The 13,634-nt window shown below is 36.0% G+C and overlaps 1 protein-coding gene across 4 annotated transcripts in view; it reads left to right on the top strand.

Moving 5' to 3' along the window:
- BRIP1 (BRCA1 interacting DNA helicase 1) overlaps positions 1–13,634 on the top strand; it is a 180,926-nt gene that overhangs the window by 63,755 nt on the left and 103,537 nt on the right. For all 4 annotated transcript variants that reach the window (XM_045375116.3, XM_005583892.5, XM_015438383.4 and 1 more), the window contains 3 exons: positions 1,351–1,483; positions 10,189–10,343; positions 13,450–13,615. In XM_045375116.3, the coding sequence (XP_045231051.2) occupies positions 1,351–1,483; positions 10,189–10,343; positions 13,450–13,615 (454 nt within the window). The remainder of the gene's footprint in view (positions 1–1,350; positions 1,484–10,188; positions 10,344–13,449; positions 13,616–13,634) is intronic.

Raw genomic sequence — 13,634 nt, 5'->3', positions numbered from 1 at the left:
CCGTCCCATTGCACTTTGAATAAATTCAGATTTCTTATTGTGACTCAGGATGACCTGATTTCTACTTATCACTCTGACATTGTTCATACCATTATTCATTTTTAACCATTGTGCTGCAAATCACATTGGCTTTCTTTCAGGCCCTCAAACAAGCAAAATTTTCTAACCACCTCAGGACCTTTGTCCTAGCTATTCCTTCTGCTTGGATATTTCTTGCTTTCTGATTCTCCCATGACTGGATACTTTTTGCATTTAGTTGTTAGAATAAATGTCACCTCAGGGAGAGCATTCTTGACATTGAAATTAAAGTAGCAACTAGGTTATATTAAACTAATTTATTTTCATAATTTATTTGTAAATCATTACCTGATTTTTTTTTTTCATTTTATTAGAACTTTTTTTTAACTTTTAAGTTCAGGGGTACATGTGCAGGTTTGTTATATAGGTAAACATGTTATGGGGGTTTCTTGTACATATTATTTCATCACCCAGGTATTAAGCCTTATACTCATTAGTTATTTTTCCTGATCGTCTTCCCTTCTCCAACCCTACACCATCCGATACGTGCTGTTCCCCTCTTGCCCGTGTGTTCTCATCATTTAGTTCCCACAAGTGAGAACATGTAGTATTTGATTTTCTGTTCCTGCGTTAGTTTGTTAAGGATAATGATCTCCAGCTCCATCCATGTTCCCATAAAGGACATGTTCTCGTTCTTTTTTGTGGCTGTATAGTATCCCATGGCTACCTGATATTTTCTTATTTATGTATTTGTTTTTATGTTTATTCCTGTCTCCCTTTAGTAGAATATAATTTCCATGAGAGTAAGGACCTTGCCTTTTTTATTCAACTGCTGTTATTTTCACTACCCAGAACAATGTCTGGAATAAAATAGGCATTCAAACACTTAATGTATGAATGTGCATATAGATCAATGAATGTATTGATATATTTTCTAGTAATTCTCTTTTTTGTGTTAATATGTAACACTTTTAATTTCTTTATTAGGTTGTTTTGCATTTCCTTTTATATATATTTGGGATAAGTACCTAACACCTGGCTCTCAGTTGAAGAGACATTAGCTAAGTAAAGCAATGTGAATCCACAAAACAAGTGGGAAATCATATGCATGTTTGTTTCTTCTGAATAAAAGCTTTCTTTTTAGTTATATAAAGTTTATTTTGCAATATGAAACATGCATGCTTTTTAAAAGATTTCTTAATTAATCCACATTCATGTCCTAAGAATGTCAAGAAATACAGATCAATGCATGAAAATATGATTCTCTTGTTCTGTTGAAATAGTGCATGTAAGTATGATACTGGTTGACAAAATTGTTTTATTTTATTTCAGTTGGTTAGAAGCAAACTCTGAATATCTTGTAGAAAGAGATTATGAATCAGCTTGTAAAATATGGAGTGGAAATGAAATGCTCTTAAATTTACACAAAATGGGCATCACCACTGCTACTTTTCCCATTTTGCAGGTAAGATCTTTTTTCTACCTGTGAAATGTATTTAGTGAATTAGAAGTGATTTAGTCATGACTAAATCCAGATTAAATCTAGTGAGTAACCCAGAAGTTTTAAATATAGCAATTTAAATTTTTAAAAATTTTGTTATCTAAATTTGATAATCTTTAGGTGATGGCATGGGTAAATTGTGGCTGAAAACATAGCATTACTTAATTTGAAGGAAATAAGTCTTTAAAGGGATTAATTGCTTTGTTTAAAGCTAAAAGGAGTCAATAGTTTTAGGTTGTAGATTTATTTAGTCAATTGTAAAAGTTAAAAATTTTAGAAAATGAGGAGAAATTCCTATTTTGTTCATCTTAATTTAGAAATTATAAACCTGATATTCATGAAGAGATCATGAGTAGGCTTTGGAAGACTATGAAACTTATGAAGCTATATGCAAAATTTTATGAGTATATACTTTTGTACATTTTTCTAAATAGAGGCTGCATAAATTTCATTATATTTTCTAGTGTTTTTTTGCAGATAAGAATATATTTTCTTTTTTGTTCCTATTTACTTATTTAAATTACTAGATTATGTATTTTAGAATGGTTGTTTTAGGTTTAGAGAAAAATTAAGCACAAGGTCCAGAATTCTCATATACTTCCACTCCCAGCTACACACCTATACACATACACAATACACACCAACTCCACAGTTTCCCCATTATTGATCTCTTACAAGAGTGTAGTATATTTGTTACAATTGATAAACCATTATTGATGCATTATTGTTCATTTAAGTCCATAGTTTACCTTAGGGTTTACCCCTTGTGTTGTAGAGTTCAATTCGATTTTGCCTAGGAATCCACCACTACAATGTCATACAGAGTGTATTCACTGTCCTAAAATTCTTCTGTGTTACACCTCTTCATCCCTCCACCACACCATGCCCATACCCACCAAACCCTTGGCAACCACAGATTTTTTTTTTTACTACATTGTTTTGCCTTTTCCGGAATGCCATATAGTTGAAATTGTGCAGTATGTAGTCTTTTCAGACTGGCTTCTTTAACTTAACAATATGCATTTAAGATTCCTCCATGCATTTTTTTTGCCTTGATAGCTCATTTCTTCTTATAGCTGAATAATATTTCGTTATCTGGATGTACCACAGTTTATCCATTCACCTACTGAAAGACACATTGATGGTTTCCAGTTTTTGGCAATTGTGAATAAAGCTGCTATAAACATTTCTATTAGTGATAAGCTTTCTACTCATTTGTATGAATACTTAGGAACACAATTGTTGTATTATATGGTAAGACTGTGTTTAGCTTTGCAAGAAACTGCTAACAGTCTTCAAAAGTGGCTGTAACTGCTGGGTATGGTGGCATGCGGCTGTAGTCTTAGCTACTTGGGTGGCTGAGGCAGGAAGATTGCTTGAACCCAGGAATTTGAGGCTGTAGTGCACTATGATTGTGTGCTTGTGAATAGCTGCTCTCCAGCCTGAGCAACATAGCAAGACTTTGTCTCTTGACAAAAAGTGGCTGTACCATTTTGCATTCCCACCAGCAATGAACAAAAGTTCCTGTTGTTCTGTATCTTTGCCAGTGAACTTTGGGGCTGAGGACTCTGCTTTTATGAGTACAACTTTTTTAGATTACACATATGAGTGATAGCATGCAGTATTTGTCTATCAGGCTTATTTCAGATAACATAATACTTCCAGTTTCATCCATGTTGTTGCAAATGGCAAAATTTTCTTGTTTTTTTAAGACTGAATAATATTTCATTATATATATATGTGCCACATTTTCTTTATTTCATTAATCACTCACTATATTCTCACTTTTCCCCATGGGAAGAATTTTGGGCTAATGGAGGCTCTCTTGGCACTGAGCTGTACTTAGTGGGCAGGGGTGATGTGGATAATATGAAACTATACTTTTTGCCCTCTTCAATGCATCTGTTCTTGGATTTTTTGCTCCAATGGGGTCCTGGAACTTCTCTGCTAGACTCTTAGACTCTTAACAAAGGTACTCTCATATGTGGGTGCTTGTCAGAATTGGTTCATTGTTGGGAGATGACAATGGAAAACTCAAATTCTTTTTTTTTTTTGAGACAAAGTCTCACTCTGTTGTCCAGGCTGGAGGGCAGTGGTGTGATCTCAGCTCACTGCAACCTCTGCCTCCCGTGTTCAAGCCATCCTCATGCCTCAGTCTCCCAAGTTGCTGGGACTACAGGCATGCCCCACCATGCCCGACTAATATTTGTATTTTTGGCAGAGACGGGATTTCACCATGTTGGCCAGGCTGGTGTCAGACTCCTGACCTCAAGTGATCCGCCTGCCTTGGCCTCCCAAAGTGCTAGGGTTGGAAAACTTAAATTCTTCCATCTTGCTGATGTTATTTCTCAAAGAGGTTTTTGAACAAAAAATGATGAAAATAATTGCTAACATGATCACAATAACATTCTGGGTATGTGACTATTAAAACATATATTTTAATCAGGATATACATAAATTTTTGCCCTTCATTTTTAAAATGCAACGTGGTGTCTATTATAAGAATTTTTCCATGTTGTGACATCTTTTATAATTTTTTTTGCATAAATTGTTTGCATTTTGAAAGTTATTTATATAACAGTAAAATGGGGCTGAGGGTGATGGTGCATGCCAGTAATCCTGCACTTTGAGAGGCTGCAGCTGGCAGATTGCTTGAGGCCAGGAGTTCAAGACCAGCCTGGGCAATATAGTGAGACCCTGTCTCTACAAAAAAAATACAAAAAATTAGCCGGGTATGGTGGCAGTGTGCTGTAGTCCCAGCTAATTGGGAGGCTGAGGCAGGAGGATCACCTGAACCCAGGAGGTTGAGGCTACAGTGAACCGTGATTGCACCACTACACTCCAGGCTGGGGCACAAGGCAAGGCCCTGTTTTTAAAAAAAAGGGATAAATTGTAGCATATTCACATAGTAGAATACTACATAGCAATAAAAAATGAACTACTTCCAACACAACCATATAGTTTTTTGTTTTTTGTTTTTTGTTTTTGAGATGGAATTTGACTCTTGTTGCCCAGGCTGAAGTGCAGTGGCACGATCTCAGCTCACTGCAACCTCTGCCTCCTGGGTTCAAGTGATTCTCCTGCCTCAGACTCATGAGTAGCTGGGATTACAGGCATGCGCCACCACACCTAATTTTTTGTATTTTTAGTAGAGACGGAGTTTCTCCATGTTGGTCAGGCTGGCCTTGAACTCCCAACCTCAAGTGATCTGCTCACCATGGCCTCGAACTCCCAACCTCAGGTGATCCGCCCACCATGGCCTCCCAAAGTGCTAGGAGCCACCGCGCCTGACCCTAGATGAATCTTAAATATTATATTAGGTGAAGGAAACCAGATTCAAAAGGGTATAAACTGTATAAATCTATTTTTATGAAATTGAAGAACAGACCAACCTAATTATGGTGAGAGAAGTTGACAACTATGTGGGGGTTCAGAGCAGTTTGGGCTGAGAAGGGGCACAAAGGAATATCTGGGATTCTAGGAATGTTTTGTATCCTGGTTGGGTGTTAGTTACATGGGGAGGTGTGTGTATTTAGTGAGGTGTACATGTAAGATTAGTTCATTCTACTGTATATGTTACATGTCAGTTATAAAATGTACAAATAAAATGTATGTCGAAGAAAAAAACTGGAAAATACAGAATGGCACAAAGAAAAATGACTCATAAACTCAAAGATGAACATTATGCACATTGTGATTTATGTCTCCTTATGCCTTCTATTCCCATATTTGCTTATTATAAATATATTTCTGGTATGACACATTTCTTTTAGCCTCTTTTAATTTAACAATATATTATGTATACTTTTCCTATTTAAAGATTCCTTCACATAATTTTTAACTGCAGTGTAGCATTTTTATGAGTGTACATATTCTAAATTGATTAATCTGGTAAGTTGAAATATAGGTTATTTCCAGTTTCCCAGTGTAATAAACAGTTCTGATATGAACATCCCTTATGAATTGTGGTTTTTGAATTTACTTTAAGCAGTCTTTTCTTATCCTATGTTATATTTCTCCTAAAAGTTTTAAGGTATTTATTGTTTATAAAGGATGGGATTTATAAATACTTTTGCAAAGCCTTGGATTCATTTTGTTTATGTTGTGAATTTATGAATCAATTTTTTTCCTGTATGGATAGAGAATTGTCCCAGCACTGTTTCCTAAATGGGGCATATTAATTTCCCTCTAATTTGTAATGCCACCTCTGCTACCTATTTAATTTTCTTTTTTTAAATTAAAAAAATTATTTTTTAACTTTTTTTTTGTTTTTAAGAGACAGGGTCTTGCTGTGTTGCCCAGAATGAAGTGCAATGGTGCATTCATAGCTCACTGTAACCTTGGATTTCTGGTCTTAAGGGATCCTCCTGCCACAGACTCCTCAGTAGCTGGGACTACAGGCATGCATCACCATACCTGGCTAATTATTTATTTATTTATTCATTTTGAGACAGAATCTCACTCTGTTACCCAGGCTGGAGTGCAGTGGTGTGATCTCAGCTCACTGCAATCTCTGCCTTCCAGGTTCAGGCAATTCTTGTGCCTCAGCACCCCCAAGTACCTGGGACCACAAGCGTGCCACCACGCCTGGCTCTTTTATTTATTTATTTATTTTTTTATGGTAGAGCAATTTATTTTCTTTTGGGTATATACCAAGTAAGAGGATTGCGGGGTCAAATGGTAATTCTTTATTTTTTTAATTATTATTATACTTTAAGTTCTAGGGTACATGTGCACAATGTGCAGGTTTGTTACATATGTATACATCTGCCATGTTGGTGTGGTACACCCATTAACTCGTCATTTACATTAGGTGCATCTCCTAATGCTATCCCTCCCCGTTCCCCCCACCCCACAACAGGCCCGTGTGTGATGTTCCCCATCCTGTGTCCAAGTGTTCTCATTGTTCAATTCCTACCCCTGAGTGAGAACATGCAGTGTTTTGTTTTCTGTCCTTGTGATAGTTTGCTGAGAATGATGATTTCCAGCTTCATCCATGTCCCTACAAAAGGCATGAACTCATCCTTTTTTATGGCTGCATAGTATTCCATGGTGTATATTTGCACGCCTGGCTCATTTTTTGTATTTATTTATTTATTTATTTTTTATAGAGATGGGGTTTTGTCATGTTGCCCAGGCTGGTCTCCAGCTCCTGAGCTCAAGTGATCCACCTGCCTCGGTCTTTCAAAGTGCTAGGATTACAAGTGTGAGCCACCCACACCTGGCCTAATTTTTTTATGTTTTGTAAAGACAGGGTGTTACTATGTTGCCTAGGCTGGTCTTGAACTCATGGCCTCAGGCCATCCTTCCACCTCGGCCTCCTGAAGCACTGGGATTACAAGAGTGAACCGCTACACCCAGCCCCTCTAATTTTCATATATGTGTGAATTTATATTTGGACTTGATTCTGTTCCACCATTCTTTTTCTCTAATTTGTCACGTTTGTTAATTAATGATAAGAAAAGTGCTTATATATAGTAAGGCATATCCCTCACTTTATTATTTTCCTTTAGAATTGTATCAGCTGTCCTTTGTTTTACTCAGCCATTTGAATTTTAGAATTAGCTTATAATCTTTAGGAAAAGTTCTGTTGGAACTTTTATTGTAATTGCACTGTATTTATAGATTAATTTGGAAAGAATTCATGTATTTACATTATGAAGTTCTCCCATTCATGACAAGATATAGTTCTTCATTATGATTTCTTCCTATCTTTCAATAACATTTTATAATTTTATTTTTAAAAGATTAGATACTTTTGGTTAGATTTATTCTTCGGTAGCTTAAAGTTTGTTTCCATTACAAATGATATATTTTTAAAATTACGTTTTTAATTGTTATTGCTATATCAAACTGGTGTTTGATTTTTATTTATCTTATAATTGTCTTATTAACCACCTTGTTGAATTATTTTACAAGTTTGTCCACAGATTATCTTAAATTTTCCATATAGATAACCGTATTGTCTGAATAATGACCGGCTTCTTTCTCATTTCTTTCTAATTTCTTCATGTTTTTGTTTCTTACTATGCTGGCGCAGACTTCCAGTGCGTTGTTTATCGCAGGCAATGAAAAAGACATCCTGGGCCGGGTACGGTGGCTCATGCCTTAATCCCAGCACTTTGGGAGGCCGAGGCGGGCAGACCACAAGGTCAGGAGATCGAGACCATCCTGGCTAACACGGTGAAACCCTGTCTCTACTAAAAAACATACAAAAAATTAGCCGGGCGTGGTGGTGGGAGATTGTAGTCCCAGCTACCTGAGAGGCTGAGGCAGGAAAATGGCATGAATCGGGAGGCGGAGCTTGCAGTGAGCCGAGATCGCGCCACTGCACCCCAGCCTGGGTGACAGAGCGAGGCTCCGTCTCAAAAAAAAAAAAAAGAAGAATAAAAAAAAGAAAAAGACATCCTGGTTTTGTTGCTTAAAGGAGCAATTACTAGTATTGCACCCTTTATTGAGATGTTTGCTGTGGTTAAAAATTTTTTAATTGACAACTTCATTGAGCTATAATTTAATTCATATGCTTAAAATTTACCTTTTAAAAGTGATTTCTGTGGGTTATTTTTATATTATTTTATATCATATACATATATTTTTATTATATACTATATATACTATATTATATACTATATTAATACTATATTATATACTATATACTATATACAATTAGTTCTGTTGAGAAAAGTATTCCTCTGACCCACTCCTCAATCCCAATTCTCACTTTTATCTCTCGTAGTGGTTTTTTCTGATATTTAACCACATTTAAAAAAATAACGTGGGTTCTGCTTCTTTTGAGTTTTCAATTTTAGATGCTCTCTGTTGACTTTCTCTTAATTATAATGATGATTTAGCTCCTTTAGACACACACACACTCTTCTCTGACACACACACACGCATACGCGCTCTCTTCCTCCTTTGCTTCCTCCTTTTCTTCCCTTCTTTCTTTTCTCTCTTCACTCTTTATTCTGCCAGTATAGTTATATTGATATTCAGTGTGGATATCATCATGTGTATGTATTATTATAGCTCATGATAGTAATGTAATGTAGCTTATTTGATTATATTTTTATACAGCTTTATGTATGTTTCCTAAGGAACCATAATTAACTTTTTATTTATTTTTCCATTGCTTAGTTTTCTATTTTTCTACCCCCCCCCCAACCCAGCTGCCAATGTGTGGGTAACCTAATGGGAATTGAGCTCGGAGTACTCTCATGATTCAATATGTAGTATTTCATTTAGCCCTTCTGTTTTTAGTACAGCGCCTCACCTTTAATAGTTTATATTTTCTATATTTTATCAGAGTAAATTGCCAGTGTTCTGCCAGTGTTGGAGAAGGATATTAAGCCTTGATGTAAGGTGTTGCTGGGGGGACTTCATTTTTCAAAAAGAATAGTTTGATATTTGTATTTCATTGCAGGGCTGCATATTTTTCCACATTCATGTTGTCTTTCTTGTTTGTTCTTTGTTGGTTAGTTTTTTAAGTCTTTCTACTTATTTGTATTCTTTAATGTTTTGTTCAGTAAGGCTGATTTTTACTCTTATAGATTTGTGTTGTTTCACAATATATCTGAATACTAAAATGTATCGTTCTTATTTATCCTATTTCCTCGTTTTATTTTCATTGAACACATTTTATTGTCAGACATCAGAGTTGTCACCAATATCTTTTATTGCTTCAGTATCCAGAATTTTCTCTTTTACAATCTGGGAAACATACTCTTCTGTTTTCTTATAATTTTGTCTTATTGTCTGCACTTTCATCCATTATTAAAACTTATGAGCCATGTAAAGACCAATGAGCCAGTTAACATACATTTTGTTATTTAACATGTATTGTTTCCTTAAGTCATTTAGCTTTGCTTGTGATGTAGTCATATTATTCTCAGCATCAAAATTACTTTCTGGAAATAATTCATGGATTTAAGGCAACATATCAATTCTTTAAAGACTTTTGGAGAAGCTACTTGCTATATTTTTATTTAATTTCTTACTTCTGAAAGGCACCAAATAATACCCTGATTGACCGAGAAGTAATGAATCTTCTAAATACTAACTTATTATTGAAGAGTCTTTGAGGAGAATTTTGCTAATATGGCAATCTAAAATACATTGATAGTATTGTGCTGTTAATAATTGTCTTAGTCTGTTTGTATCGCTACAAAGAAATACCTGAGGCTGGGTAACTTATAAAGAAAAGAGGTTTATTTGGTTATTGTATAAGAAGCATGTCACCAACATCTGCTTTTGAGAACATTAGCCTGCTTCTAGTCATGGCAAGAGGTGAAAGGGAGCTGGTTTGTACAGATCATATGGCAAGAGAAGAAGCGAGAGAGAGAAGGGAGGGAGGTGTCAGGCTGTTTTTAACAACCAGCTCTCATGGGAACTAACAGAGCACTAACTCACCTCCTCTCCACGTAGGGAGGGTGTTAATCTATTCATGAGGTATCTACCCGCCATGATCTCAAACCTTCCGATATGCCCCACTTCCATTACTGGGGATCACATTACAATATGAGATTCGGAGAAGTCAGACTATCAAACTATAGCAATTCTGTTCACCTAAAATTTCAATGCATGTTTTGTTTGGGTTTCATTATATTTTTGAGAAGTTTCTATTTCCAATTCCCTCCCAACCCCTCTACACTTAATTTGGTAATTTCTTATAGGGACATTTTTCTGCTGTTCTTCAAAAAGAGGAAAAAATCTCACCAATTTATGGTAAAGAGGAGGCAAGAGAAGTACCTATTATTAGTGCATCAACTCAAATAATGCTTAAAGGACTTTTTATGGTGCTTGACTATCTTTTTAGGCAAAATAGCAGGTAAGTGAAGATAACTAATGTGTATTTTCCTTTAAAAATAGCCTAATTTGGGTGCTAGCATGTGTTTAATACATACCAATTTTGGGTGAGTAAATAGGAGAATTGAAACAAGTGTTATAGGTATTATTATATATTTGCTGTTATTGACACAGGCTTAGAGGAATTGAAATTAGTCTGATGCTTTTTTGAGACAGGGACTGGCTCTGTCACCCAGGCTGAAGTGTAGTTGTGTGATCACAGCTCACTGCAGCCTTGACCTCCTGGGCTTAAGCAATCCTCCCACCTGTTTCCTGAGTAGCTGGGATTACAGGTGTGCACAGCCCACACCCAGCTAATTTTTTATTTATTTTGTAGAGATGAGATCTCACTATGTTGAACAGGATGGTATTAAACTCCTGGCCTCAAGTGATCCTCCCACCTCAGCCTCTCAAAGTGCTAGGATTGTAAGCGTGAGCCCAACCTGGCCAAAATTAGTCTTTTATATTAATGAATATTGAAATCATTAAACATATTTAATTAAATCATATTAAATTTTTATCTTCTATTGCTAAAGTTTTCTTATGTTCCCACAGTGTCAGAAAGTCCCTTTTTTATTGTACGAACTGTGGAAAATGAAAAACAACCAATCCCTCTCATCCTATAACTTAAGTTATAGTAGAACCTAGTTCTGGTATTTTTTTGTGTATGTGGTAAAATATACATAAAATATACCATTTTAACCATTTTATGTATACAACTCCATGCCATTAAGTACAGTATGTTTGCAATGTTGTACATTGTACTCATTTCCAGAGATTTCCAGAAATTTTTTTATCATTCCAAATAGGAATTCTGTACCCATGAAATAATAACTCCCTAGAGTCTTTCCCCTCATCCCCTGCTAACCTGTATTCTATTTTCATCTTATGAAGTCCTTTTTAGGTATTTCACATGAGAGCAATCATACAATGTTTGTCTTTTTTTGTCTGGCTTATTTCAATTAACTTAGCACAGTGTTTTCAGAGTTCATTTATGTAGTAGCATATATCAGAATTTCATTCCTTTCTATGGCTGAATAACATTCCGTTGTATATATATACCACAGTTTGTTAATTTGTTCTTATGTTAATGGACATTCGGGTTATTTTCATCTTTTGCCTATTGTAAACTATGCTACTATGAACGTTGGTGTACAAATATCTGAGTTCTGCTTTCAGTTCTTCTGGGTGTATATAAGTACCTAGCAGTGGAATTGCAGGATCATATGGTAATGCTGCATTTAACTTTTTGAGAACTCACTATACTGTTTCCCACAGCAACTGCATTATTTTCCATTCCCATTATCAATGCACAAGGGTTCCAGTTTCTACACATCCTTGCCAACAGTTTATGTAGCAGCATATATCAGAATTGTTATTTTGCTGACACTTGTTATTTTATTTTTTTATAATAGCCATCCTAATAGGTATCAAGTGATTTCATCTGGTTTTTATTTGTATTTCCTAATGACTAGAGATGTTGAGAATCTTTTCATGTGCTTATTGGCCAATTGTATGTCTCTTTTGGAGAAATACCTGTTGGAGTCTTTTGCCCATTTTTTAATTACTGTTTTGTTGTTGTTGTTGAGTTGTAGTTATTTATGTATTCCGGATGTCAGTCTTGTAAGAGATTTATGCTTTACAAATATTTTCTCCCATTCTGTGGGTTGTTTTTTCATTTATTGATAATGTACTTTGATGCAAAAAGCTTTTTAATCTTGTTGAAATCCAATTTATCTTTCTCCTTTTTTGTTGTTGCCTGTACTTTTAGTGTCACATCCAGTAAATCATGACCAAATCTGATATCATGAAGATTTCCCCTTTGTTTTCTTTTCTTTTTTTTGAGACGGAGTCTCGCTGTCTCCCAGGTTGGAGTGCAGTGGTGTGATCTTGACTCACTGCAACCTCCACCTCCCGGGTTCACGCCATTCTCCTGCCTCAGCCTCCCGAATAGCTGGGACTACAGGCACCAGCCACCACGCCCGGTTAATTTTTTGTATTTTTAGTAGAGACAGGGTTTCACCATGTTGGCCAGGCTAGTCTCAAACTCCTGACCTCGTGATCTGCCTGCCTCAGCCTCCCAAAGTGCTGGGATCACAGGTGTAAGCCACCATGCCCAGCCACATTTTATTCTTTTTAAACTTAGCCATTTTCTAGATTGATATTGAAAGTAGTTATAAACTGGATGGTATCACAGATATCATTTGGTTCAGCACCTTCATTAAAAGTAGATGAGGGCCGGGCGCGGTGGCTCAAGCCTGTAATCCCAGCACTTTGGGAGGCCGAGGCGGGTGGATCACGAGGTCAGGAGATCGAGACTATCCTGGCTAACATGGTGAAACCCCGTCTCTACTAAAAATACAAAAAACTAGCCGGGCGTGGTGGCGGGCGCCTGTAGTCTCAGCTACTCGGGAGGCTGAGGCGGGAGAATGGCGTGAACCCGGGAGGCGGAGCTTGCAGTGAGCCGAGATCACGCCACTGCGCTCCAGCCTGGGAGACACAGCGAGACTCCGTCTCAAAAAAAAAAAAAAAAAAAAAAAAAAAAAAAAAAAAAAAGTAGATGAGGGCTGAGACTCAGGTTTCAAAGGAATGTAAGAATTTTATAAATTTGTTGCTAATACTTTAAAAACTTTCAGTAAAAATTATCTTTCTGTTTTCTCATGTAATAAAAAAGTATAACCCACCTTTTAGTTTCTTTAACCATAATGCTGTTTTCTATTTTGTAACTCATCATATAGTAGAGCATGCAGAGAGCTCTGGACTGGGAGTTAGGAGGCCTGGATTTTAATTCTGCTTCTGCCCTGACATATGTAATGTTTGAAAATGAGGTTAGGAAGTAGCTGGTAAAAGATAGATGGTTAGATGATTTCTAATATTCCCTCTGAGAATCAGTTGATTCTATGATTTAATGACTTAATTAATATCAGAATTACTGAATTTAATTAATGGTAAGGAGAATGTTATTTTTGAATAGGAAGGTACCAGCTCTTTCAAATGAGTTTTAATGTAATCAGTTTCTATATTGTATGTAGCTGGATCATAGGTTTTACAAAGTTTTGCCACTTAATTAGCATTTTCTTTGCATCTAGATTTGCAGATGATTATAAAATTGCAATTCAACAGACTTACTCCTGGACAAATCAGATTGATATTTCAGATAAAAATGGGTTGTTGATTCTACCAAAAAATAAGAAACATTCACGACAGAAAACGGCAGTTCGTGTGCTAAACTTTTGGTGCTTAAATCCAGCTGTGGTAAGCTCATCATGTAAAT

The sequence above is a fragment of the Macaca fascicularis genome, chromosome 16, assembly GCF_037993035.2.
Source record: "Macaca fascicularis isolate 582-1 chromosome 16, T2T-MFA8v1.1".
NCBI classification, from domain to species: domain Eukaryota; kingdom Metazoa; phylum Chordata; class Mammalia; order Primates; family Cercopithecidae; genus Macaca; species Macaca fascicularis.
This window is presented reverse-complemented; position numbering and strand designations above follow the sequence as displayed.